Source organism: Aythya ferina (genome assembly GCF_964211825.1).
Source record: "Aythya ferina genome assembly, chromosome: 1".
NCBI classification, from domain to species: domain Eukaryota; kingdom Metazoa; phylum Chordata; class Aves; order Anseriformes; family Anatidae; genus Aythya; species Aythya ferina.
The window spans coordinates 18,663,652-18,689,627 of record NC_140296.1 but is presented as its reverse complement, the minus strand read 5'-3'; the positions used below and the strand labels follow the sequence as shown (position 1 = coordinate 18,689,627).

The 25,976-nt window shown below is 38.2% G+C and overlaps 1 protein-coding gene across 4 annotated transcripts in view; it reads left to right on the top strand.

Moving 5' to 3' along the window:
• Window positions 1-25,714, top strand: part of PSPC1 (paraspeckle component 1) — a 63,763-nt gene extending 38,049 nt beyond the window's left edge. For 2 of the 4 annotated variants that reach the window (XR_014694688.1, XM_084524963.1), the window contains one exon: window positions 1,895-2,360. Coding sequence is in view for 1 of the 4 variants with exons in the window: in XM_084524963.1 (XP_084381089.1) it covers window positions 1,895-2,080 (186 nt within the window). In the remaining 3 variants the exon portion in view is untranslated. Of the gene's footprint in view, window positions 1-1,894; window positions 2,361-17,370; window positions 17,625-20,611; window positions 20,713-24,587; window positions 24,700-24,822 lie in introns of those variants that run through there. The other 2 variants (XR_014694687.1, XR_014694686.1) reach the window with 2 other exon arrangements.
• Window positions 25,715-25,976: the final 262 nt, after the last annotated feature.

Sequence of the window (25,976 nt, the reverse complement as noted above, 5' to 3'; positions counted from 1 at the left end):
TAACTTCCATTTTTTACTGCACACCACTAAAGGGATGAATTAATTGCTTCTCTTTTTTCATTTTGTAGTTTCAAGGTTTTTAATTTGGGGGCAGGCCCCTACAGAAAGGCATGCCCTTCTTGTGTTTTTGTTGCTGCTAGAAAGACGCTTCAAAGAGTCTGTGAGGGCTGTCTACTGAAACACAGTTAATTTCCATTTCTGTTAAGAGAAATGGAGAATACAACTTACAGACCAGAAAGGTGGTTTTCATCTTTTAAAAATTAAGCGTTTTTATAAATTATATAGGGAAAATTGGAGTAAACTGCTTTTTTTGTTCTAATTTTACTGCCATATTTTGAAATATATGTGAACATAATGTTTTTAAAATAGCTTTGTTTTCCTCATAGCTTATTGTATGTAGTTTACTACAGCAGATTTCTCTTTAACTGGATAGAGGAGTCTTGTTGGAAAGAGTTGGTTTTGTCCAAAAGTTAAATGGTAAAATTTAACAGGAGTATGCGATGAGCTATTTTTTAAAGTTCATATCCATCACTAGCAAGCTGTAAGCATTTAAGACACTTTAAAAAATACGTATTTCTAACCAGTGCTGCAGATTTTAAGGTTCTTTGAGGGCAGTAGTAGATCTTTATACAGCTGTTGAATAACTGTTTTTCTTATACAATGTGAACTTTTAAATAAGCACATATATATATATATATATATATATAAAAGTTCTAAATTCTATAGAACTTCATTTATATAGATAAAATACTGCTTTTAAATAAAAATATACATATATACTTATGAATTAGGTGACTTCTGGAACTCTTGAGCTGTATTACTATTCCTGAAGTTAGACTTCTGAAGAACTATCTGATTCAGGCATATAAATAGCGAGACAGTCTTTAATGTGCCTTTTCAACTCTGAATACCTGGGCAGTTACGTAGCACTCTGCTCAGAAGGAATTTCTACTGAAAGTAACTGTCCTCAACAGCTGAAGGATGAGTTATTTAAAGATCTGCTTGTACCATACATCCATGCTTTTAATGATTTAACTTATGTTGAGGTAATGTTTTAAATTTCATTGTGTAGGGTTCTGTTTTTAGACACACAAATGCTGAATTATTAAGTATTCAGATGTATGTTTTCAGTTTTGAGTCTGAATTGTTAATAGTCAAGACTGTTTAAGCACATACACCTTAATGTTGAGTATGGAAATAAGGAACATGTGCAACGTTAACTGGATTTTCATCTTCTATTGATGCGTCAGGTTAAATTTCACTTTTAAACTAAGCATAGTCCAACTATGCATTGTATCACTAGTTACACTAGTTTATTTGAATTGGGATTTAAAAGTCTGTTTAAAGATCCCTGAAGTGCCATACAAAAGGCTGACACCAGGTAGTATGGACTGAAATGCATTTAATCTACACATTTGTGGAAATGTAAGCCTTCAGGTTATTTCACTGTTAAAAGAATAAACCTGCAGTCTCTAGAAATACAAAAGCTCAACTTTTTTTCTAGTTTGACAATATTTCTGTGTCTAACTCCTTTAACAGAGAAGCATTGTAGTTGGTATGTTAGGACTCGGGTATGAAATCACTGTTTGCTCTTCTGTTACGTAGAAATTATGTATTGTTCAGATGTGCTTGAAAGGATGAAGTTACATTCAGCACCAGAGTTGGTTTGCATACTTAAATTTCTAATTTTTCATTTACTTTACAAAGTTGGAGGGTAGCATTAGCAGTCTTTAATTTCCAGCTCCTTTTTGATAATAACTAATTGAATTGCTCCTTTCTTCCCCTCTATGTGTGATCCTGATTCTGCTGGACTATCTGCTGACCTTCCTGCCAACATCACTTGTGGGTTTTGTTGTAACTTACATTTGGCACGTTCCAAATGGACTTGTATTAGCATAATGAGAGATTCCCTCAAGGAGGTCCATCACAGATGGGTTCACCTCTGGTTAGTAGAACGGGCTCTGAAACTCCTCAGCCGCCAATGAGTGGTGTAGGTGCCGTGAGTGGTGGACCTGGTGGCTTTGGTAGAGGAAACCCAGGGGGCAACTTTGAAGGACCTAACAAGCGTCGCAGATACTAAAACTTATTTCATTCCTTACTGTTAAGAAATTCCGGTAAAAATATACGGTGATATGCCTTTATAATTTTAGCTGTTATCTGGAAACGGTTTTATTGTTATTGTAGTCTTTAAAACGGTTTCTTTTGTAAAACTTTTTTGTATTCAGTCATAGGCTTTGTAGTATAGAGCAGAAATGATGCAGATCATTATGTAAGGCAATGTGTTTGTGACTAGCAAAATACAATGTGTGACTATGCTGTAAAACATGCAGTTATCTGATTACAATAAAATATAAAAATCACTTGAAAGGATTTTGGGAATGTTATTACTAATACTGGGTGAGAATAATTTTATGCTTAATTATAAGTGGCATTTTCATTCTTAGTATGTAGCTTCTACTGTGTGTCAAAAAAATCTATTAATAGTGAACGTATTCAGCTAGAAGTGCATGTTGCAGTACATACTATGAGAACTTACATTGCAACTGCTTACCTTTGCTTCAACTTTTAGAGCATCAAGTTTTATACAAAGTGTTTTCTTAAGGACACTGTGTCCTCTTTTGTTTCAGTCTCCCTCTGCAAACTTAGTCACAGCAGACTTACAGTGTATCTGTCATTCAAATCACTGAAAAAAATAACTTTGGAGGAAAGAAAAACTAAACGAAAAACATAAAACCTCTGGAAAAGGAATCTGTATGTTTACTTTATTCATGATGGTATGAATGAATTTACCTAAACTATAGTTGTGCAGAAGAAAAATTGTTGTGACATGAGTGTGTTGTACTGATTGTTAAAGTATCCTGTCATCGAAGGGAGGAAACACTTGTTCAAGCTGGTTTAAAGCCTTCCACTGATGTACGATGCATTATTATAGATATATATTTCCCCCACTGGTTGCATTGAAACAAATCTGTTATCATCAATTAACTGTTTAATTCAGAGGCAAATAGGGGTTTTCTAGTTAAAATGGTTGTTTGCTTATAGCAGAGGATTCATATGCATCTAGAAGGACTTGCACATAAGTATTCTTGAAAAATGTTTTGCAGAATGATAAATTTGGAAAATATCCATTCCCAACACAACACACACTAGTTTTGCAGAATGAGTATTGAGATTGGAACTAATGATAAAGCTGCTAAGAAGCTTCTTATGTTCAGATTTCAGCAGTCATGGAAGATGATGGAAAAGGCCTATTGGTTCTATTCCTGTAATGGCAAGAAAGTAGGGATATGTTTGGTTACTATGGCTTTTTTTTTTCCTGTGAAAGTGTTTTGTTTTGCATCTGTTCTTATGTTTTCTCAAGTAGAAATAATTAAAATTTATATGCATGAATAGTGATACTAAATTGCTTCAGAACTGATTTAAGATAACATTGTGCCCTAATTATATTGGAATGGTATGTATGTAGCTCAAAGCATGGGATGCAAGCAGCAGAGAGCATGTATGTGTTACTCTTTAATATAGCAGTGATGGTCTTGGTGAATTTAACTGTGAGTAAATGAGTAAAATTAAAAAAAAAAAAAAAAAAAAAGAGGCATTGCTAACATTTTGGAAAAATACTGTTTGAATTGCCAATGTTGTAAGGCCAAAGGTAATGCGAGATCGTTTTCTTAGAATTCAAGAGTTACCATATGAATAAGTCCTCGCTTGTGACATCTCTAATTACTAAACATTTTCTTCTTGACTATCTTTAATACTGCCTTTTTTGCTCGGAGATGCATGCCACATTATGCAATAGCGAGTTAGGTTTAAAGTCTGACATACTGTTTCCTCCTTGATACACATATCACGTTACAGCACTCATTCTTCCAGAAAAAACACCTGCAACTGCTTTTCTTGAGCATACTGGTCCTGGAAATCTAACATTTGGGAAAATCGCTGCTTTTTCACAGGTATAAATTAGTATTTAGAGCAATTACTTAAGATTTCTGCTTTCATGTTCTGCATTCAGTTGAAAATGCAGTTTACATTAGTGTGTATTAAGGTGTGTAAATACTATTTTGTCCCATCTTTTCAGGCCTTGTTTTGAACATAGCATTTTTATGGGGATTGAGAAAGATAGGTGAGGTTATTAATTCCAAACTGCAAAGCTGTGAGGGGAACATGTTTTAAACAATGTAACCTGAACTAGGTTCAGGAGGCTTGTTCCTTTTTTTTTTTTTTTTTTTTTTCCCAAGGAGAAGGCTGTGTCACTTGGCCCTTTTGGCCAACTCCTGTGTATTCAGGTAGATAAGCTAGTATCTCTGTAGTATCTAAATGTGTTTCAGAAGTTCATTAAGCATACCTAATCTGCGAGAAGTGCTTCCTTCTTCCCCAGACAGCCTCAGACTGTCTTAAGTGCATATGTTTGCACTGCATTTTTTTTTTTTTTGCTAACAAACCAAGCTATGTATTTACTTGAAAGTTCCTGTATACTTTAAGTGTAACACTGGTGATTTTCACTCCATACTTAATAGCCACCATCAGTATTAAAACTTTTGGTCATAAATGGCTCTGCTGCATGCTAGAATGCATGTTTATCTGCTGTCCTTACTACAGAAAATCATCTAGTCTTTAAATATCCATGTAACAAGCCTTTAAGTCTGTAAAGAAATATAGAAATGTTGAATTTGGATGCACTTTAAACATTTTATGAATTCCTTTTGTAGCTAATGACAGGCTGCTAAGTTCTGCTCTGAATAAAATTTTTCTTAGGACTGTCTGGCCATGTTGATTGTATGCAGCTCAATGGTAAAGGCAGTGCTTTTCATTTTGCCATATGTGGTAGTAACTGGCTAGCTCTTCAGCAAACAATTTTGTTAAAAAAGGATTGGTCCTAATTAAATTGTTAAAAATGGTAGGGAGATATGGCCGACCAGTGTTTTTGCTTGAAGATACAGCCCATATGCTGGAAGTGATTTATTTTTCTTGTTCCTCATCAAGCCTAGTAGTAGTTTATCAGCTTTTCTGTGCACGCATACACTGAAGTTCTGAACTCTTACCATTTTTGCTGGGGCAGTGCAAATGATCTTGCAAAGGATATGAGATTGTAATGGAATTACTTCTGGTATTTTCTGAGTTTTTAGATTATTCTTGAAATCTTGATATAAATTGCTTAATTTTTTTTATGAGATACAACTTCAGTGCTTGAATATAGTAAAGCTTAAATATTTGTATTACTATTCCATATAAGTAAAAAGCGAAGCTGACCTTAAGTTGTTTATTGTCCACATCTATATTTTATCCAGTTCAATCTAAAGATACACCAGACTGGTGACTCCTATTAGAACAGGGGTTATAACAGATGGCAAAGACACAATATAAACTGAATATTATATGAACTTAATTTTAACCATGCTCAACAGGATTTTGTAGTCTGCGCTCATTGAGATCCATAGTATATTTTCATAGGTTAAAATTTGTACCAAACTCATTGTTCCCTCTTTGGTGTCTTTTCTCAAAGTTTAAAGAAAAATTACGTATTCTTTTAACAAATGATGACACAAAAATGCATCAACCCCGTGAAGTACTGATTGATAAACAGTTGCAATCTGCCTAGAGATAACTTGGCCCAAAAAACCATGAAGTAATTGATCTAAAGGAACATTCTGAAGTAAAAAAATAAAACCACAACAACAGCCTTATGTTTTGATGAGAGATGCTCAGCAAATAAATGGTGTGCTCTGAAGGCATGAAGGTCATTTTACTTAAGCATATTGAGGGAACAAATTTTTTTGGCATACAATTTCCTATGAAGAAAAAATGTATATTAGATAAGCCTTTTCTCCAATTAATATTCAGCAATGGAGCTATTAAAATAGCAGGGAAGGCCAGGTGGTGACTAATGGGGTCAATTTCCATTGGGCCATAGGTGTGGATGGACGCTCAGTGCCATTCCTAGGTGTGGAGTGGTGCCAATCCATATGTAATCTCACACAGCCTGCATCCAGAGTGTCTCATTAGCTCATGCTTTGGGCTAGGACTGGGGGACTTGATAGCATATTTTCCAAATGCTCTTTAACCGTTTCCTTAGGTGCCCTGAATTTATTGATTTGGGCACTGTGCTGCCATTAACGTGAAAAATTATTTTGGGATTTGGTGCTTTCCTTGGGGTGTTAGCTTAGCTCTAACATGAGGGAGTATCAGTCCAACCTGCCTCATCCTTCAGTAGTGGGGAGGCAGCGAGTGTGGCCTGGGAAAATACAGGGGTCGGACATTGCTCTGTTAAGTTGTTGGTTATTTCTTTCATGCTCTTTTGGCAGCAAACACAGGACTGCCTCATCCCCAAAGTATTTGTTTTCATTAAAATCAATTTGATGAAATGTGAGAATTTAATAACAGTAGAATGATTGAGTTGCATTACTTAGTCATGTATAATGTTTTTTTCCCATAGGATTGCCTTTTTGCTGCCTTTTAGGATACACCATAAAATATACTTAGGTGGCCTCTCAGTTTGACCTTTTGCTGAAGAAATTAGTTGTGTAAATTTGTATTTTTTCCCCATAGAATGTTTTTAAAATCATAGCTGAAGACTTTTTTTTCTAAAAATTTAAGTTGTAGGATAGACTGAATATCCAATTTTCACAAAACAATACTTTCATCTTAAATACACATGAAACAAGCCTTCTGTGTGTTCATTTTTCATGGGATAGATTTAATAGGTCTTTTCCATCTTGAACTTCCTTAAGCTGTGATTAATTGAAATTTGGAGGTATTCATATTAATTACTTTAGCCTGATGTCTAAAAGTGGCAGGAGGATGACTTTCTTCAGAAAAGCAATTAACAGCAACCTTTTTTTCTCATTGAAGGAAAAAAAAAAAAAAAGAAAAATCGTTTGGAGATAAAAACAGCATACATATTGGTAAAATAATTTTAAAAACTGCTATCATATAATGATTTTTATGCCCATATTGCATTAACAGGGAAAAAATAAAGCTTTATGAACCTGAGTAAAAATAATCTGAGTAAAATCGTGCTGGTTTGTATGTAGTCCCTTAAATAGGGGACAAAATGCCCGTAATAAGAGGTATGAGATTGAAAAGGAACTTCACTGTGTTACTGCATCCAGGTGTTGATGATTTCTATCACTTTGTGTTGGTAAACGGTTTGTCTAGAGCTTCTATTGTTTGTAGTTCTTCTAGTGTGCTTTTTTATATCTAATTTCTGTAGAGTAAAACATAGCTGTATAATTTGAATTTACATGCTAAATGTATGTGAGACATAAACTGCTTGACTTAAGAACAGTGAGAATAAAGATGTTGTCCTTGCCATTGATTTCTCAGTAAAAAAAAAAAAAGATTGCACACAACCTTGAACAGGAGTAAGTGTGAAGTCTTGTATGTAAGTTGAAAACAGGGGAAGGGGGGAATAAAGAAACATAAAAATAGGAGAATTGTGGTTTACTTTTGTATCTTCACTAGATATACAACAGTAACTTGAAATCTTGTTCTACATGAAAATCACAAGCTCATGGTAATGGAAAACAAGGAAATACCAGTTACACTAGTGTTTTTGATTTTTTAAACCTTGAGTTTAGCATTTTGCAGACCGCCAAGGAAAATCAGAAGTATTGAAATGAATTAATAAATGGATTTTTTTAAAATACTCATGAGTTACAGGGATGGTCATTGCAATAGGCTATGTTCTGTGCTACTCTTGAAAAGTTCTTCTGTAGGACTTGAATTTTGTCTGGTTACAGCAACTGCCTACAGTGCACAAGCCTCATGGTTTTGTAAGTATGAAACAGCTGATTTTAGAATGGTTAGCTTCTGGGAATCCAAACTTACACTTAGGTATTATAGCCAGAGAAGCAGCAAACAGTGTAAGGGGAAAGAATACTGAGTATTTCCTGGTGTTTATGGAATAGAATTAGGGTATTCTCCTCAGTTTCTTTAGCCCTAATTTCACTGTAATAATTTCTGCAGAAGGGACAGTAGTTTTAGTGAACATTTTTGGGAAAAAATGGTTTTCTTTAAATAACCACATACTGTACTGGTGGAAATAGGAAACATCATCAGTCTCAAAAGATGCAGAAACCACAAGCATTTATTATAATTCCTTTGCAGATGATTGTTCTTCGTGTTTTTGGCATTTTAACGTGCTTCCTTGTTTTTTTAAGCTCCAGTATGGATACTGCTGTTCCTCCATTATTTGCTGTAAAAGGATTTATTCTGCAGTGCTGTTGCTAAGCTTAAATATTTGATCTAGTGTAAAATTCCAGAAAAACCTTGTGTAAACCAGTTATTGCAGTACTGCAAAGTGCAGTCTTTGAACTACCAGCTGGAAGTGGTCTTCTAAGCTGCTTACAAATGTTTTACATATTTGTATGCTGTTGGGAAATCACCAACAAATCTGAAATCTATGTACATTTTAAAAAACGGTAATTCAGTACAATTGCTGCAGGTAGGAATAGTCGTTTGCCCTCCTTGCTGCTTGGTCCTGCTGCTTGCCTGCTTTGTGCCACCCTTGCATCTCTGTGCCCCGTGCTTGGTGCAGTGAGTAGGATAAAGAGAAATCCCAACTATAGGACTGATTCTGCTCATCTCATGTGGAGGGAAAGATCAGCAAGGAGGGGGCAGTAGAACAAGATGCTCCAGAACTGTGGACACAGGTTAGTTTGTGCTGTACCTGCAGAGAATATAGAAAATATAGTTTTATGTATGTCTTCATTAAGTGAGATTGGATACTTTTTCAGTACTTCTAGGAAATATATAGCTTAGAAATAGGTAAGAAATATATTTAGGGTTTCAGATCTCTTGAGTGGCATCATTCCATTTTACATTCTTAGTGATAGTTGACCTAAGAGGGCCACTATTTGAAATAATGAAGAATCAATTTACCACTAAAATGTTGAGCCAGATTCAGTGAGCTTGGCCTGTCTGTTCACTTCCTGCAGTTTCCAGAAAGCTATATGCAAGTCAATAAAAAATGAAAAAGTGTTCTTTGTGCTTTCTCCAGGAAAGATGATATGTATGGTTTTGGAGAAGCAAAACTATTCCAATATATTTTTTCTTTGAAGAAAACATACTCTGCAATTAGAAAGATGGAAAACACTGTCTTTTAAAAGGCCGACATTCTTCATTCTTTGATAACAATAGCACTGCATTGTTTCAAATATTCCTGTAAGCACTTTTAAGTGATGAAGGATGAAAGGTAAGCTGCAGCTCCAGTTTCAATCAACTTTGAATAATAAAAAGTCTTTCCCGGAAAGCACAGGAAGAAAAGTGCAATAATGAAACAGCAGTTCATCTCATGTTTTGTGCCAATGTAGAATATTTTGCTTCTAGGACTCTCAGCATGATACTGGTCTGAAATGATGAACCAGGGCTGTGCCACGTAATGCAAAAGTTGTTTTTGACTTAACCTGTGACAAATGCAATTACTACATTTCCAAAACTGAAAATTCAGAGTTCTGAAATAAATTGTTTAAAAAGAAGGGGAAAAAAACAAACAAAAACAAACAAACACAACACTTACATATTGCATCACATGTCTATAAATGAAAATTGTCAACTTGGCAGTTGAGATGTCCATGTTTTTAGAGCTATTTAGTATATGTGCCAGTTTCTTGTTGCCATGTTATGCTTTCCATGCAGCTTTTGTAGTACCATTTAATGCATGTTTCAGCATCATTAATTCTCGCATCTCAGTTGTGTATGGTTTCATCTTGTGTTCACGCTGCTGAATGCAAATGCCTGTAGAAGGGGGGTACTAGAGCATTTGTTTACTGTGATGTAACTATTGTTTAGTAGTTTTTCATTGCTGAGCTTGCTTTATTTTGTGTTCACTTTCCATGTTTTGTGCAAAATATGCTTTTCCTATTGCATATGAGGGAAAAACGTATCAAGTCATTTAACTGTGTTTATTAAGTGTGTGTGTGTTAGCAGGTTAATTTGTAGTTATTCATAAACTGAAATCCTGAAGATGCATCTTAATGTTTCTAAAATGACTGCTGGCTCAGTAGAATAAATTCTCTTGGAATACTTTTCTGCATGATTACGTGTAGAGTTTTTATGCTTATGGGCCACATCTGTATTTATTTAAAATTAAAAAAAAATAAATCAATGTCCATAGGTCATTTCTAAAATTACAAGTATGTGTACAAAACAGTAATTTAATCACAAATGACTTGATGTTTGCTCTAAATAGTACTGTAATGCTCCAAGTTGTATTGAATATAAAAAAGGTAATTAGTTTGAGTTACTTCATTTTTAAAGTGAAACTTAAAAAATTGTATTCAGAGTAAAAGAGTGCACAGGGGGGAGGAGGGGGGAAATAATACAAACTTGTGGAGAAATGATGCTCTTGTCTGAGTTGCTTTATATGTTACTGGCCTTGTATTTTCTACTATTTAAAGTGAGATCATTGTGCAGAACTATTTGTTATAAAGACTTATTAACAAAAAGAATTACCACTTGTCTTGCTTTACACAGTTATTAGTATTAACTCATGTTAGCATCTTTAGAATAGTTAAAGTAGAATTGGTTGGGTTAGGTGCATGTACTTTACTGCTGATGATGCCATGCAGTGTGAATATCAGAAATAGGGTAACTCAATGATGGTAGATACTGAAGACTGATACTGTGTTTTGCCTTTAAGTCCAGTTGGATAAATGCTCACCTTAAGCATTAGTCGTGCTATCTTTGAAGTGAACTCTTTCATGTATCCTATTCCGGTTAACCATGAAACTGATTTTCTTAGGTGTCTGATATTTTGGGGAAATAAACACTGATTTTAAAAACTGCCTGCAACCTCAGTAATCACACTTACATCATTTGTGTCTCTACTTTATTGCTGTAGTCACAAGTTTTAAAGTGTTAATCTGTAGATTATTCTAGGGGAGGGCAAAGGTTGCTTAATTATTGAGGCCTTAGGTGGGAAAAATTATGTAGAATCTTAATATTTACAGTAAAAAAAAAAAATCTTTAAAACTGTAGTGTCAAGGAAGCTGAATGGTGTATCTTTCAAGAAGGTGCAAGAGCTTTCTACTAGAGATTTTATATATTTGTGAAGTATTACACCTCTAAATCTTTCACTGCTCTGACATGGAAGACATTGTGGAGCCCAAGCCTTCGATTATATGGTGAAATATTATGGTGAATTACTTAAATATTATGGTGAAAATTCTGCGTTTTCTCCCTTCCACAAAGTTTTAGAAGTGATGTGAGGAAGTAATGTGATGTTACTGACTGTACTGTTGGGCTGAATCCTGCGTCTCTGAAGATTGTCATTGGCCTCCTCTGGGTATCATTTAGGACTCCTTTCCTTATTCTGTATTCCAGATTTTCTTTTGCTATAAAAGGTTTTAACTTTTCTTAATGATATGATCTGTATAAGACTATTCAGGGGTTGTAATACATAAACTCGATACAAATAGGTTAGAGGAAAGGGAAGATGTCAAATGCACAGGAAAAACAGTTCTTCCTATCACTTGGCAAGTCATTAATCCCCTGTGCTTTGTTAGTATATGAATATCATGTGTATGATATCACATATGTTTTTAACCTGTTGAGTGTTTAAGAAGAGGATTAATGGTGATTCTTGAAAGGAAAAATGTATTTTAATTAAATTTAAAATTTTCTCTTGTAAACCAATACATAAGTAACAAAATACATTAGAACTTCAGTAGCCTTCCTTGTTTCATAAGCGTGTGGAAAAGTCAAAATAGAAAAGAGCTCTTTGTGAATTTACACATGGGGAAAATGGTAAGAAAATGGTAACATGGAAAAGCAGGAAGACATGTTCTGGCCTCATCTTTCCGTTCATTTCATCTAAAATTCTTCTAAAATTTTGGAAGCTATGATAGAATTTAAAGTGTTATATATGAGTCTTGGTAAGCTTTCTTTAAATTTCCTGAATGCTGTTTCAGACTTCTGCAATAAATGATACTAGTTTATTGTAAATATGTAAATAAAATACATGCTTTAATGGACAAAATAAGTCTGGAAGCCTGTGTTTCATGAAGATACGGAGGAAAGTAATGTCAATGAGAAGTTTGCTATGTTTTCTCATATTTTTATTTTTTGCCTACATTACCTAAAAGGAACATAAGTGGAAATTTATGAATGATGTATAAGGGAAGGCTGAATATATAGGCCAAAATCATGCTGGGGGGAAAAAAAAAGTTTAAATATGTATAACTTAATTTGATGCTTCTTTGAGTAGAGAAATAAGCTCCTGTCTAAAAATAAGTGCTGTACAATAGAGGTCCTGTTGATTATAGATTTACTCTTTGCCTTGGTTGTGGCAAGACAACAGAAATAGGGCTTTCAGGATTTTTTTTTATGATTAACAATGATGCCACAAGGATGCCCTTTATAGTTTTCGTCATCTTCCCTGTGGCTTAGTGAGTTTCAGTCACACAGTGGCAGCTACTGTAGTCTGGGAGTTGAGTGGTGTAGTCATGATGACTGAAGTACATGAAGTTCTTCATACATGAAGTACTTCAGTCACCATTTGCTCATGCCATAGCTACATTTGACTTGGCTTACACCTCTTCAGTCACTGCAATGCACTTCCAAACTTTACCTTTTATGAAGTATAGGTGCGATTTTTCCCAGTGAGGTGTAATACAAACCATTACATTTGTGCTATCAACAACACAAATCCCTTTGATAATTCAAGATATGCCAGAGAAAAAGAATCTGGCTGATTATTGCAGTCTGTTTCTCTGATTACGTGATAAAGGTGTGAAGTCCTGGTTCTACTTTTGTCGCCAGGTGCTGAGTATCATCTTTAAACTATTTGGATATCTACATTTATTCTAGTTTACACACTTCAGTGTAAACTAAAATCACATAAATCTATATACCATTAAGCGTAGTAGTCAGATGCTGATCAGATGCAAGAGCTTGAAATCTAAGTTGGCCAAAGTAGGCCTAGCATGGTGATAAAGTTTTGAGAAAGCAGGAACAAGGTCGAATGGACTAAGGGAGCTCTTTAGTAGTTGGTCCATAAAAAACAGTAGGAGAATCTGTTAACTTTCCAAAGAAATGGATGCATCAGACAGTTACACAAGTTTGGGTTTGTGATACGAATTTCCTTGAAGAAATCACTGCTTGCTTGTGTGGAGTTTCTTTTCAAGACATAGAAAATGATGTTTATAGTGTGTTAGATGGACATTTTGTCATTGTGTACATCAAAAGTTGGAAACAGGTAACTGAGGTATCTTCTGTGTTCCAGCCTGTGTTCATACATGTTTTCTCATTAATGTGTTTGGTATTTAGAAATTTGTCACCTGACATGCTTTTGATAACTTACTTTTAATATGTGAAAATTACAGTATGAGCTTACATCTCGAAAACTGAGTGAACTCCAATGAGAAACATAAAGTCAGTCTGTCTTTGATTCAAAATATTTTAGTTATGAATATGATGCCAACTGACCTACCCTTGTGTGTAAGCTGACAAAAAAAGGAAGCTCCCCCTATTTCTTTCTTGTGTGCATTTGTTCTGGTCAAACCTGGTTTCATCATTAAAGCTTTCATACTTCATTGTTTCCAAAGTAAGAAAAGTTTAGCCAACTGGAGAGTCATTCAAGGGCCAGGGGGAGGGGTTAGTTTTAATAATATTTCTAGGACACAACGAGGTGTTCAACAGTTAAATCTATTACTCAATTACTGCTAGTATCATCCTCTTTGGTTCTCTTCACAACATATTAGCAGATGCCTCCTTAGCTGTGTCTGAGAGCTGAGGCTTATTGCTTTTTTGTTTGATTTTCACTCAGCTGTTTCATTTTGGATAGGAACAATATCTTCAGGTAGGAGCTACCTCTGTTACCATCCTACTCTGTTGTAACAAAGTTGAAAAATCTTAATGTAGTATCAGCATTATGTCCAATTGTACTGTTAACAGACAAAAAAAATCAAGTTTCAGGTTTAATTTGCCAGATAATAAATCTTAGCAATAGCAAGTTGAGAATCTGCTCTCTGATTTTACATAGTGTAGTTCATCATACATTCGGCCTTAAGTTTTTTTGCAGGTTCTCTGGTGTTACTGTGCATAACTGCTAGCCCTGGTTTGAGTAGTTATCTGCTTAGACAGGGCAAGTGCAGGCAAGGACTAGTTATACCATGTTGAAACAGATAAGTAAATGTCTTCATAAAAACACATTTTTATGAGATTTGGTAGTTTTATTCCACATTGGTTTGTTTTTCATAAACAGGTAAGTTACTTCAGTGGACCAAGAGATAGAACATTTGCAGAATACCCTGCAATTTGTTAATGCTCTTTTGTTATCTTTGTCCAGAAATACAGATTATATTTCCTGTGTTCCAATCTAATGTAAGATTCTAATTTTTTCCTACCAAATATGGCTGTATTACACTGGAAGGTAGAAGTAGCTATTCTGTGTTTGTCACAATAAAGCAATCAGAAATCAAAATTGTCACTCAGCAGAATTAAAAGCATAGGAAGGAAATTCCAGGTAAAATATTTACAAGACCTTTTAATAGGACAGGAGGCCATGGGCACAGCCGGGCACCCAGGAGGCTCCCTCTGAGCACCAGGCAGCACTGCTGTGCTGGGCGGGTGACGGAGCCCTGGCACAGGCTGCCCAGAGAGGCTGCGGGGTCTCCTCCTTGGGGATCTGCAAAACCCCCTGGGCAGCCTGCTCTGTGTGTCCCCTGGTGCCACCCCTGCCCAAGCAGGGCCTCCAGAGGGCCCTGCCAACCTTAGCCATTAATTTAAATAAAGCTTTGACTTTCTTAATCTATATAAATTAACGTTAAAACCTATTAAATCATTAGCTGCTTGATTGCTTCCTTACTAGGTTTCCTTTTAATAAAGAAGTATCTCTTGCTTAGTATTGCTACGATACGTTTTCAAATGGAGTGCTTCAAAGATGAAAGCTCTTTGAGTGAAACGTGAATTGTTTCTCGTTGTAAAGACCATACAACCACAGCCCTTCCCTTTACCCTGGCAGTCTTACGGCTTCGGAAGTTGTAGCCCCACAAAGATAACTAATTCTTCTCATTATTTTGGAAGAGGAAGTTAGGACACGGGCCTAACTTGGCACCTGCTGCAAAAACGACAGGTAAGGAATCTTACAGGAGGGAATGGGGAATGTTGTGTAAAGTTGTGTAATGCAGCATTGCTATAACATGTCACAGGTGAATGCTCTCTATATCAGCTAGTTTCACAAATCCTTAGTGATACTGTCTTTTTTCCTTTTTTTAAAATATTAAAGAAACTTGGATTTTGCAAAACCCAGGAAGTTTCCCTTGAAACTAGACACCTCCCTCCATTTTTTTTTGAAAATCTAAAATATTCTTAAGCTATTGAGATCATCACATCTGAGCTGTATATAAATTCTTTTCTATAATACAAGGCTTTTGCTAATTTTCAGTGGTGTTAAAGTGTAAAATCTGAGTAAACTAGTTCCTAGGCTTTGCTTATACGCATCCTTAGTTTCTTTAAACAGCGTTTTAAAAAAGATTTGTAAATCAGGCTGAATTAACATGAATAAACTATGCATATTTCTAGAATCTCTAGATTTTTCTAAGTGGTTCTCTCATCTCAGCATATTTGTAAACTCACTTTCAGAGTGCATAGTACAATAACATCCTGACTTCTGGCTGTGTTAGAGTAGTAGAGGAATAGTGATTGTACTCAGATACCTGCTAGTTGAGCTGGTGTAACTGTCTGGTTTACAGCAGAGTTAAGTTCCAAGCTCTGTATGTAAACAGGTTGTATGTTCCTGATACTTGTTGAATTTGCTCTGAAATTCTACAACCTGACTTAAAGCAAGTTCATGAAATTTTAGCTGTAACTTCAATGCTGAGTGATAGAACTGGTTTAGATGCTAGAGTTTTCTTTGAAGTCACATCTATGCATCACTTTGTAGGGGAAAGAGATGTTGAGGGTTAAAAGTTATTCCCTTGTTCCTTTCAACAGCTCTGTATTTAGCTGATTGTGATAAGGCGAGGTATGGTAAAGCGCTCAGGAGCTTTGCATCTGTTTTAAAAGGCACATGAGTTCTGAGTGGAGAAAATGACACTATGGCTTGGGCAAACTCTTTCAAACTGCTCAACATGAACACAGTCATTGGAACTAGAAATCTGGACACCAGAAGACTTCACAGCTGCATTAATGGTGATGTGTAGGATGGCTAATTGTGAAAGTAACCTTCGGGTGGGCTAGCTCTGCTGCAGATTGCTTGGCCTGACACAGGAAGGTTAGTGAGCAACACAGGGGATGAGCCAGCAATCCAAAATGTAGGGTGGAGTTGCTGTTTTATATAGGAATATTTTAATGACTGTGTATGACTATGGCGTCACAGTTAATTTTTGTTTTTGTTAAAATATATATGATAGATTACTTCGTGCAGCAGGGGGTCTGTGATGTTAAGAACTTAAGCACCAAGTTCCCTTCTGCTGATCAAATCCAAAGTTCTTAGAGATCTTAGGGAATCTTTACATTTTACCAAAAAAAACACCTTCCATCTAGAAATATAATGACTCCCCAGTGAAGACTTTTTTTGTAAAGTTTACTATGTCCTTATTTTGTTTTCAAATTTGGGCCTTGCTGAAGCTGCACACATGAAATCTTTGTCCTTTTTAAGATATTTTCAGACATTCATCGTTGCCCAAATACGGAAGAAGTAATTTGCATGAGTGCAGTTTTATTATCCAGGCAAAACAAAAATAAATCCCTGGATTACAGTATTGTTACTGGTAATGGCTTTATTATCTAGTCACCTAGACTGTAGTAGTAACTAGTAATTCTAGTAACTGTCACCACCTTTTCTTTTTGGAAATGTGATTCCAGAAAAGAAATATTAATATTTTCACATTCCTTATTCTGTGTAAGTTGCTAACTTCAGATACCCTATAATTTATAGACTGAAAATTGAGAAATAGATAAAAATGCTTTAATAGTCAAGGAAAATGAATGACTTGCTGGATCGGTTCAAGTACTATTTGTCCTTTTCTTTCTAGGAACTTAATCTTCCTGTAGAGCCTTAATTTGGTAATGCTCACTGTTTGCCTTAAATTCTTTCTTACTTCTATATTTTTGTAAGGCTGTATGTTCTTAGGGACAGAATTTTGGGAACATAAGATTGGAAAAAGTTGTATTGGATTCATCTCCTGTAGTCACAGGCAGCCACACCATGATGTCCAATTAATTACTGGTTTACTCTTGGTGTTTTCTGATGTAAATGTATGTTTCTGTCCTCAGTAGTGGCTACTCATGATAGAGGTGAGCAAGGCTTGGCCTGACTAGAGTAAAATCTAAGAGAACGAGGAGGATAAGATCGCTTGACCATTTAGAAATGTCTAGCTCTACCTTCCATTAGTACTTCAGCCAATGTTGTTATCTGTTACCTTTTGATAGGAGAACCTGAACCAAATGCAGACATGAACACAGCTCTGCGGATCGTCTCGCTCAGGTTCCCTTTGGTAGCCCCAAATACATGACCAGAAGGGATCGTGTGTTTTCCTGAGAAAAAAGCTCGGAATCGGGAGTTCTTCCTTTGTGTGATGGATGGTGGCTGTGCTACTCAGGATGGTGCCTGCTGGTGCAAAGTGCCACGTGCTCCACTGCACGGGAAGTCAGAGTTTACCTATGCTGCTGTTCTGTGTTGCTAGGTAATTTTTAACGTAGATGTAAAATAAAGGGGGATGGGTTCTCTTACAATACCACCCAAAATCCTATTAATTTAAAAAAACAAACAAAGAAAAACAGCCAGTGTGTGCTCTGAGAAGGAAGCACAACAGCATGGGTACGTAAGGTAAACGTGGAACATCCTTTAGGTCCACGGGCTGCCACGGCTGTGTCTGCTTGGTAGGAACAAGGCAAGTCTGTATTGGGAAGAGGTTGTGGAGGGCACCCCAGTAAATGAAGGCATACAGCTTGAGATGGGTTGTACCGAGGAGCTGGTTTTCATTTTTCCTTGATAATGACATGATATGTGCATAGTATTGCTTTAGTGTGTGCTTGACACACCTGTTCCCTTCAGGATATGCCTTTTTGCCGTGCTGTTGGCCATTTAGAGCATTTCAGATACATTTTGCCTGGCACAACACCAACATACTGAACTTTACTTTAAAGAAACACTTTATCATTCATCTGAAGGTGATTTGGAGTCTGTTCTTTGAAAACAGTGATATGTTTTGCTTCAGCATTAGCTGCCGGGGTATGTCAGGGCTAAGAGGCACTGTTAACTGTGGAAGTCTCTGACAGCACATAGAGGTTGGAGGGGTCTCTGATTGTTGTGAGGATAGCATTCTGAAGAAATAGTGTGGAGGATACCTATTGCATCTAAGAAACAAACCCAAACCACTATAATACGATCACTTTTTAGTATGAGTTTACGGTAAATGGGTTATTCGGTAACACTGCCATATGGTCTTGCTGCCTGGTTTTAGGCATGGTCTTCAAAAACAAAGATGTTTTCTGGCAGTTTGGCTAAAAACTTGTCACTAATACCAACATTTAAGTTGCCAAGAATCTGTCTCTGCTTTCTCTTCAATAAATCTGAGTGGTCAAGAAATAGAACTTGTACGTGCTGGCTGTTACAGGAGCCGGAGGCTGCTAGGCCTCGGGGGGTTTTAGGCTTGCTGTTTGTAGACAGGGAAAAGGGAATAAAGAAAGGCTTATTAATTAGTGTTATTTTTTTCATAATATTAAAATGTAGACTGAAAAAATGGCAACTGGTAATTAGTTTCCCTTTAAGATGGGTACATGTTTTTCAGTAGCTGAATTAGTCTCACCATACGGAGGCCGTGTCACAGGGCACTACCAGTGTTGCCACTAGTACTTATAGAGACAATTCAGGCCTGGCCTCTGGGTCTGACAGTCATAGCCAACTTGTAATTGAGCAGTTAAAGGATTTTAGTAGTAGGGCTTGCAAAATTAGAGCTGTAGCTATCGAGGGTTGGCAGGCTATGCTCTGTGCTGCCTCGGCATCTGTCTGCCCGGCCGTCATGGAGATGGCAAAGGAGTTTTAAAATGGGACGTGTAGCGAGCTGCACCGTGGGCAGGGGGAAGAGATGGAAAGGAAATGGGGGAATTGTTGAAGTTACCAGCACTTTTTAGAGGTCTTGGACATAAATTTTACTACCTTTGTGTGTAACCTGAGCTGCAATTCTACAGCTGCATCTGATCAGGTAAACACTACCTCTACTGTAGATGCTTGTGGTTGTGTTGCAACTTGCACTTGTTACTCCGAGTTGCTTTTTGAGGCTGTTATCTAAGTGAAGACAGCCTAAAAAATGCAACCTGTGTGTGGCTTTTGGAAGTAATTCTTTCTGTAAGAAGTATTTTTCAATGTGCTGAGTTTTCTGATCATCAAACAGGACCTCAAGATGTCGGTAATTCTTCTAGGAAGTCTGTATCTGAGAGAACAGAGCTCTTCATCCTGTTGTGCTGCTGTAGTTGGGGTTTTCCCAGTCCGTCTTGCTCTGTACACAGATTTCTGTAGTGCTCCTTGGCTCTGCAGCATGCTTCTGTTTCCCCAGCCCGAGCAATGGGCTATATGTTAACCCTACCAAACACTGCAGGACTTGGGTGTTGTTTGAAATCTGAGGCATTTGTATAGAAGAGACTATTTTAGCTGGGGATAGGGGAGGGTGGAAATGTGTGTGCATGTGTGAAAGTTGTTTTGAACCCCAAACAACAGGGACAGGGAGCTGCTGGGTTTTATACACTGACTTGATACATTATTTTGTGTGTGGATGCTAGAAGAAGCCACACAGAGCTCAAGATGGATACCCTGATTAACACGGTTTTGATCTTAGTCAATTTTTCTATTATATTTCAAATAATTTTAATATGAATTAATAGGAATAAAATTATACTGACTTGCTCTTTGTTCTTGTGACTGCACTTACTGCAAATGCAAGCACACCTATTACAGAAGTTTTGAAATGGCAAGTCTTAAACTTTTGCATCAATTTCTACTATTATTAGTATTAATTATGTTTTGATGAGATTTCTATGTAGTTTTGCTCAAGATCTTAAAGTAGGACATCTTACTCCAATTTAGTTTTCATACATGGTTTTAAACCTCTTCAATGTCTGTACCACAGCAGGCTGAGGAACGTGGAGGAGACTGCACTTTACTTACCTGATCTCAGCATGACAGTGAGAGTAGTTATGTCACATTTAATTAAAGACACTGGGTTGTATGCAGGGATCCAAATTTTCTTAATGGCAATAACATGCAAGGGATGAAACCCAGCTTTGGCCTAGCATTTGGCTTAGCAGAAAACAGTGGTTTGTTTGAGTATGTGTGTTTTAAAACCCTACAAGGAATGGTGACAAGACTCGGGAGCAGAATTGCACTTACTCTACATCAGGGTGAAGTATGAAATTTGGGAGCCTGTTTATGCCTGGAACCAGCTGTTTTTTAACTGCTACACGGTCAAATTCAATTTAAAATTTTAAGAATAGAGAAATCCATGGGAACAACCAAGTGGTAAGAATAGGTAGAGGATAAACATTAATGAGACTTTACCACAAAAATCTATTTATTTCCTGATATTATATATAAGGGTATTTAAAAAATGGGTATTTGAAAAGAGAAGCTACTGTTTTTCCAGTTTGTGTCATTGCTGTCTCTTTATTTTTTTAGGTTATCATTAAGATGTTAAAATGCAGATGAAGACTGGCTTTTGTAGAATCCGGCTACCTTCTGAATACAAAAGGGAATCCTAAACCGAATTGTAGTACGAGGTATGTATTGGGATATTTGCCTTTATTTAGCCATTACTGAAATTAGGAGCCAGCTTTGCTTTCACGCTTTTGATTTTATGTAATTCTGCTTATATGCTTCAACTAATACTTGCTTTCAGATAATACATGACTATTCATTTCGTAATTCCTGTCACACATTACCACGTTATTAAACAACTTGAAATGTACATACAGAGCATTCTGCAAACAGCTCAAAATCTGGGTACTCATAGTGCTTCTTCCAAACAAACGCCACAATGCCACATTGCTGCAGTGCTGCAGTGTGCAGGCTGCTGGATGTTATTCACAGAACCAGCCAGGTTGGAAGAGACCTCCAAGATCACCAAGTCCAACCTCCAACCTAACACTAACCAGCCCTCCACTAAACCGTATTACTGAGCTCTACATCGAAACATCTTTTAAAGGCCTCCAGGGATGTCACTGCATGCAGAATCCAGTTTGTAGATCAATACAACGTAGTTCCTGATTCTGAACAGCCGTCAGGATTAGCCAGCAGGCTTTTATCCTACAAGGCTATGTCCACGTCCTCTGTAAAACCTGGGGTTGAGCTCAGTTCCCGAACATGCAGGTTTGTTGTGTCTACCATAGGTGTTGGTAGTGGGACTAACGTACACCATGCAGGTTTTAAAGGGAGGTTGGTTCAGTTCTGGAATTCCAAATTATCAGTAGCTTTTATAGAGTAAAAGTCCTGTTAAGCACTGATGGGATTTACCTGAGATTTTAGCTGTACTGATCAAGCAAGAGGAATTTGGGTTAGTTCTCATGGGTGTTCTCCATGTTTGGCCTGGTAAATGAGAGCTGTCACTGTAGTTATGTTTACAGTAAAAGAGAACTAATCAAGATATACTAAGCCCCATCAATGGATGGTGTCACTTATTGCTAATCAGAGATCCTCTCACTGATTTCCATCAGTAATTGTGTGCGAAGTAAGCAGTAAAACTTGAGTTGCTTGGGGAGTATAAATGTGACGGGACCTTTTGTTATTCTGATTAAAAAAAAAAAAAAAAAAGCATGGGAAGGGCAACATGAGAAAAAGTCGTTCTGCAGTAACAAATCTCAAACTGGACTAGGAATTACAAAGTACTGCAAAATTGCCTCTGTAGTCTTTGCAGGCAGAAATAGTTCAAAATTTCTGCCCAAGACAGACATTTCCTATTATATTCCACAGCAGCCCTCTCCTTTTTTTCTGCCTTTTACTCTATCTGCTACATCTATTTAGGTAGCGCAGCTTTGTAAAGGATTTCTCCAAAGAAAAAGTTTCTTCTGTACGTGGTTCAGATGAGGCGTTGGAGCTCTGCTCCCCGGTGTTCCGGTCACCCAGCGAGGAGCCAGAGAGCTGCGTTACTGCTGCTGCCGGAGCCCTGTGGTGCTAACCTCACCTTTGCACTGAAATTGGGGCAGGATCTTCACATAATTACAGAATATCCAAGGTTGGAAGGGTGCCAAGGAGATCTTGTGACTGAACACCTTGCTCAAAGCGAGATGCCAGGTAGAGCAGGCTGCCCAGTAACACGTCCAGGTGGCTTTTGGAGCTCCCCAAGGAGACCCCACAGCCTCTCTGGGCAGCCTGTGCCAGGGCTCCGTCACCCGCCCAGCACAGCAGTGCTGCCTGGTGCTCAGAGTCACTTACTTTGGAAAAGGTCCTCATCAAGTCTGACCATCAGCCTAAGACTACTCTCACCTCGTGTCCTGTCACTGGGCACCAGCAGGAAGGCTCTTGCTCTGTGGTCATTCTGCCCTCTCATCAGCTGTTTGTACATATTGATGGGATTCCTCCCAGCCCTCTCCAGGCTGAGCAGTCCCAGCTCTCTGGATCGCCTCCCTCAACCTGCTGACAGCTTCCTGACACAGCACACGATGATGCTGCTGCTGCCCTTTGCTGGGGCACAGCACATCACTGGCTCGTGTTCAGCTCCCCCAGGGCTCTTTCTGCAGAGCTGCTTTTCATACTGCTGGCCTCCAGCCTGTCCTGGTGCCTGGGGTGGTTCCTCCCTGGGGGCAGGAGCTGGCTCTTCCCTCTGCTGAACTCCATGAAGTCCTGTCAGCCCACTTCTCCAGCCTGTGACTGTGCCTCTGGATGGCAGCACAGCCCCCTCACACGCTCCTCCCAGCCCTGCATCTCCTGCACACGTGCTGTTAGGTGCATTCTGTCCCAGCATCCAGATCATTAACGAAGGTTTTGGAAATGATTGGCCTCAGTGCTGACTGCCTGGGGTGCACTGCTGGGTACCAGCCTCCAACTGGTCTTTGTGCCACTGGTCACATCCTCCTGGCTCTGTTCAGCCACCTCTCAGCCCACCTCGCTGTCTACTCACCCAGCCCGTACCCCTTCAGTGAGGCTGTGAGGGCAGAAAGTGTCAGAAACCCCCCCAAAAGTGAGGGTAAGCAACACCTGCTGCTGTCCCCATGCCCACAGAGCGGGTCACCTCATCACGGGAGGCTGTCAGGGCAGGTTGATTGAGGAGTTGCAAATGGCCCTTCCATAAATCTGTGCTGACTCCTGTCAGCTGCCTTCTTGTCCATGGTGAGTGGCTTTCTTCAGTGTTCCCTAGCCTGGACATCTTCTGCTTAGCAGATGTTGAAGGTGAGGGGAGATGGGGAAACTCACACATGCGTTGTTTTGTGGCTTTGCCTTGCCTTTATGAAGTTGTTCCCTGTCATTTATAGGACTTGTAAAAATCACAATATAACGTACACCAGGCTGAAGAAATAAGCTATAGGCATTTACTCATAAAATCTAAAAAAAAAAAAAAAAAAAAAAAAAAGGTAATTACAGGTAAAGGTAAATACAGGTAAAACTGTTTCTGCCATCAGAGAAGAAAAGGTAAAAGAAAAAAAAAAAAAGGAAAAAAAATCCAACCACTTATTTATGCTGTTTAAATCGTTGTTTTTTTTTTTTTTTTTTTTTTTTTTCTGTCCACCTGACTTCTTGTCTTGACCAAGTGCTGTTGGGAACTCAGCCTTCTGGCTTTCCCTTAGGTATCAGACCAGCGCTGTGCAAAAGGGCTTTTTGGGAGCCTTGGCGCTTGGCAAGCTTCCTGGGTGCTTCAGACTCTGTCTGTCCCCGAGTTGCTCTCCTTCCTTCCTGCGAAGGGAAGAGAGGATGGCCAAGGCTCCCTGGAGATACAAATGTTCCTTTGACTGGCTAAATAATGAGTTCTTGTCTCAGCGGAGTGATAAAACCCTTCCCTTCTCTTTCTCCCACTATTCAGTGGTGTGAACCTGGCTGGCAGAGCCTAATGGCCTAATTAAATTGCATTAAAAACTCTGAAAAGATTAGATTAAAATGTGAGTGGCTCTCATTGTGCTTGGGGCATAGTGTGCAATGGCAAACTGAAACATGTTGCAAAAGACTCTGAGTCAGCCAAATCAGTCACTTAAAAAAGAAATAAGAACAAAATTACACCTGTTCAGTTTTATATCAGTTTTCTGATGAGCAGAATTTTGCAGAGATTAATGTTGTCTTTGTGCATTTGCCATTGCAAGTCCCTTCTTCAGCTCTCAACTTCGAAACAAATTTCACGCAGTTCTGTTGTGCCAGCAGAGGTACTGGGCTCTGATTTAATTCATCGTGAGGTCAAAATGTTCCATCAGTCTTCCTGCCACTGGGGTTCCTAGGATGGTGGACTGCAGCTCAGATAACCTCTGATCCTGAGATCTGGGAAAGCGTCAGCATTTCCAAGCTCTTTGTCCAACTGTACTTGCTGTAACGCATCACCCTGTAGTTTGCTATTTGAGTTTTGCTGCATGTTGATTACAAAAGTACTTTTTCAAGAATCAATTGAATCATTTCAGTGTCTAACTCTTTGGCCTGAATTATATTTATGTCCTGAAAATATTCTTCATTGGATCAGGTTTTGATGAAAGATGCTGGCGGCCACATAGCCTCAAACTGGAGCTGACTGCCTGCTATGCCCTGTGTGCAAAATTCTGCTCTTCAAGTTGGAATTGAAAGGACCACTGGAGGTGAGAAACTAATCCATTGGAATGCGTGATGGTCGGTGTGATTTGGTGATGTTTCCTGTGTGCTAGATTAATGATCAGTCTCTTTGTGTCTGACTGTTGTCTAATGCGTTCTTTCTCCCTCAGTGTTCTCTGGTTTTGGGCACAAGAACAGCGCTGCTATCCGATACAACAGCAATTAAAGCTGTGGCAGGGAGCTGAGCAGCAGGGATGGATCGCTCTCACCCAGGCTGTGCTCCTGCTTGCAGGCAGTGGCAGCAGCCCCAGACCGCATTCATCTCATTTACCTCTCCCTTTTCCATGTTGGGAAAGAGGCACCAGAAGAAATCTGATGTCTCCTTATTCAAGAAGCATTTTCCTGTATGAGAGGGAGGCAAGTTCCAGGTGCTGTGATGGCTTCAAGTTCCAGCAGAGGAGATGGGATCCAGTGTTCAGGAGAGTCAAGTACTGGGAAATGGTGTTGATAAAAGGAGTTGTGTTTGTACATGCTGTAACAGGGCTCTGAGGAAATGATGTATTGAAGTACCACTTCTTGATTAAATGATCAGTTTTGGACTAAAACCTCTTAAAGCTAGATGAAACAAATAAGAAAATATTATCAAGCACTAAAATATGACAAAAGATGGGAAAGTGTGGTTAGTCTTGTACTTGAAGAAAGAACAGTAGTGGGGGTTGTGGTTAAGTTGCAGTACTGAGTTTGCAATGTTGCACAGAAGCATTAGCTACCTGGAGAAAACTGTAAGCCAGCAACAGGCTAGCTGAAAACTGAGGAAATACTCACCAATAGCAAAAATTAAAACTGGAGAAAGATTTCACCATCTATGCAGTTGAGCTTGATGTTATAATGTTAAATGCCTGCTACAATAATGTTGCCTAATGAAAAATGAAAACCAGTGACGGAAACAAACAATGAAAAATGCACTTCGATGTCATGAGGTTTTCCCATTGCACTGTAATTTAGCACTGCAGATTTTTTTCCCCTGGGATTTCTGTTTCTAATAAAACTGTTTCAAATAAACTTCCTGTTATTCATAGATTAATTTTCTGTTTCTTGACCTCAGAAAGGCAGTGAGGCAGTGACCATGAATAGAACAGAGCAGTTGCCAAGAATCTCACGGAGTTTAAAAAAGGCAAAAACTAAAATCTGATTCTGGGCACAGAGTAAGTTCAGGCAGTAGCACAGCCTGGACATAAGACTGGAAGTGGAGCAGCTTTGCAGGAACTGGGTTTTGGGGATCCCCAAGGAGGAGACCCCACAGGCTCTCTGGGCAGCCTGTGCC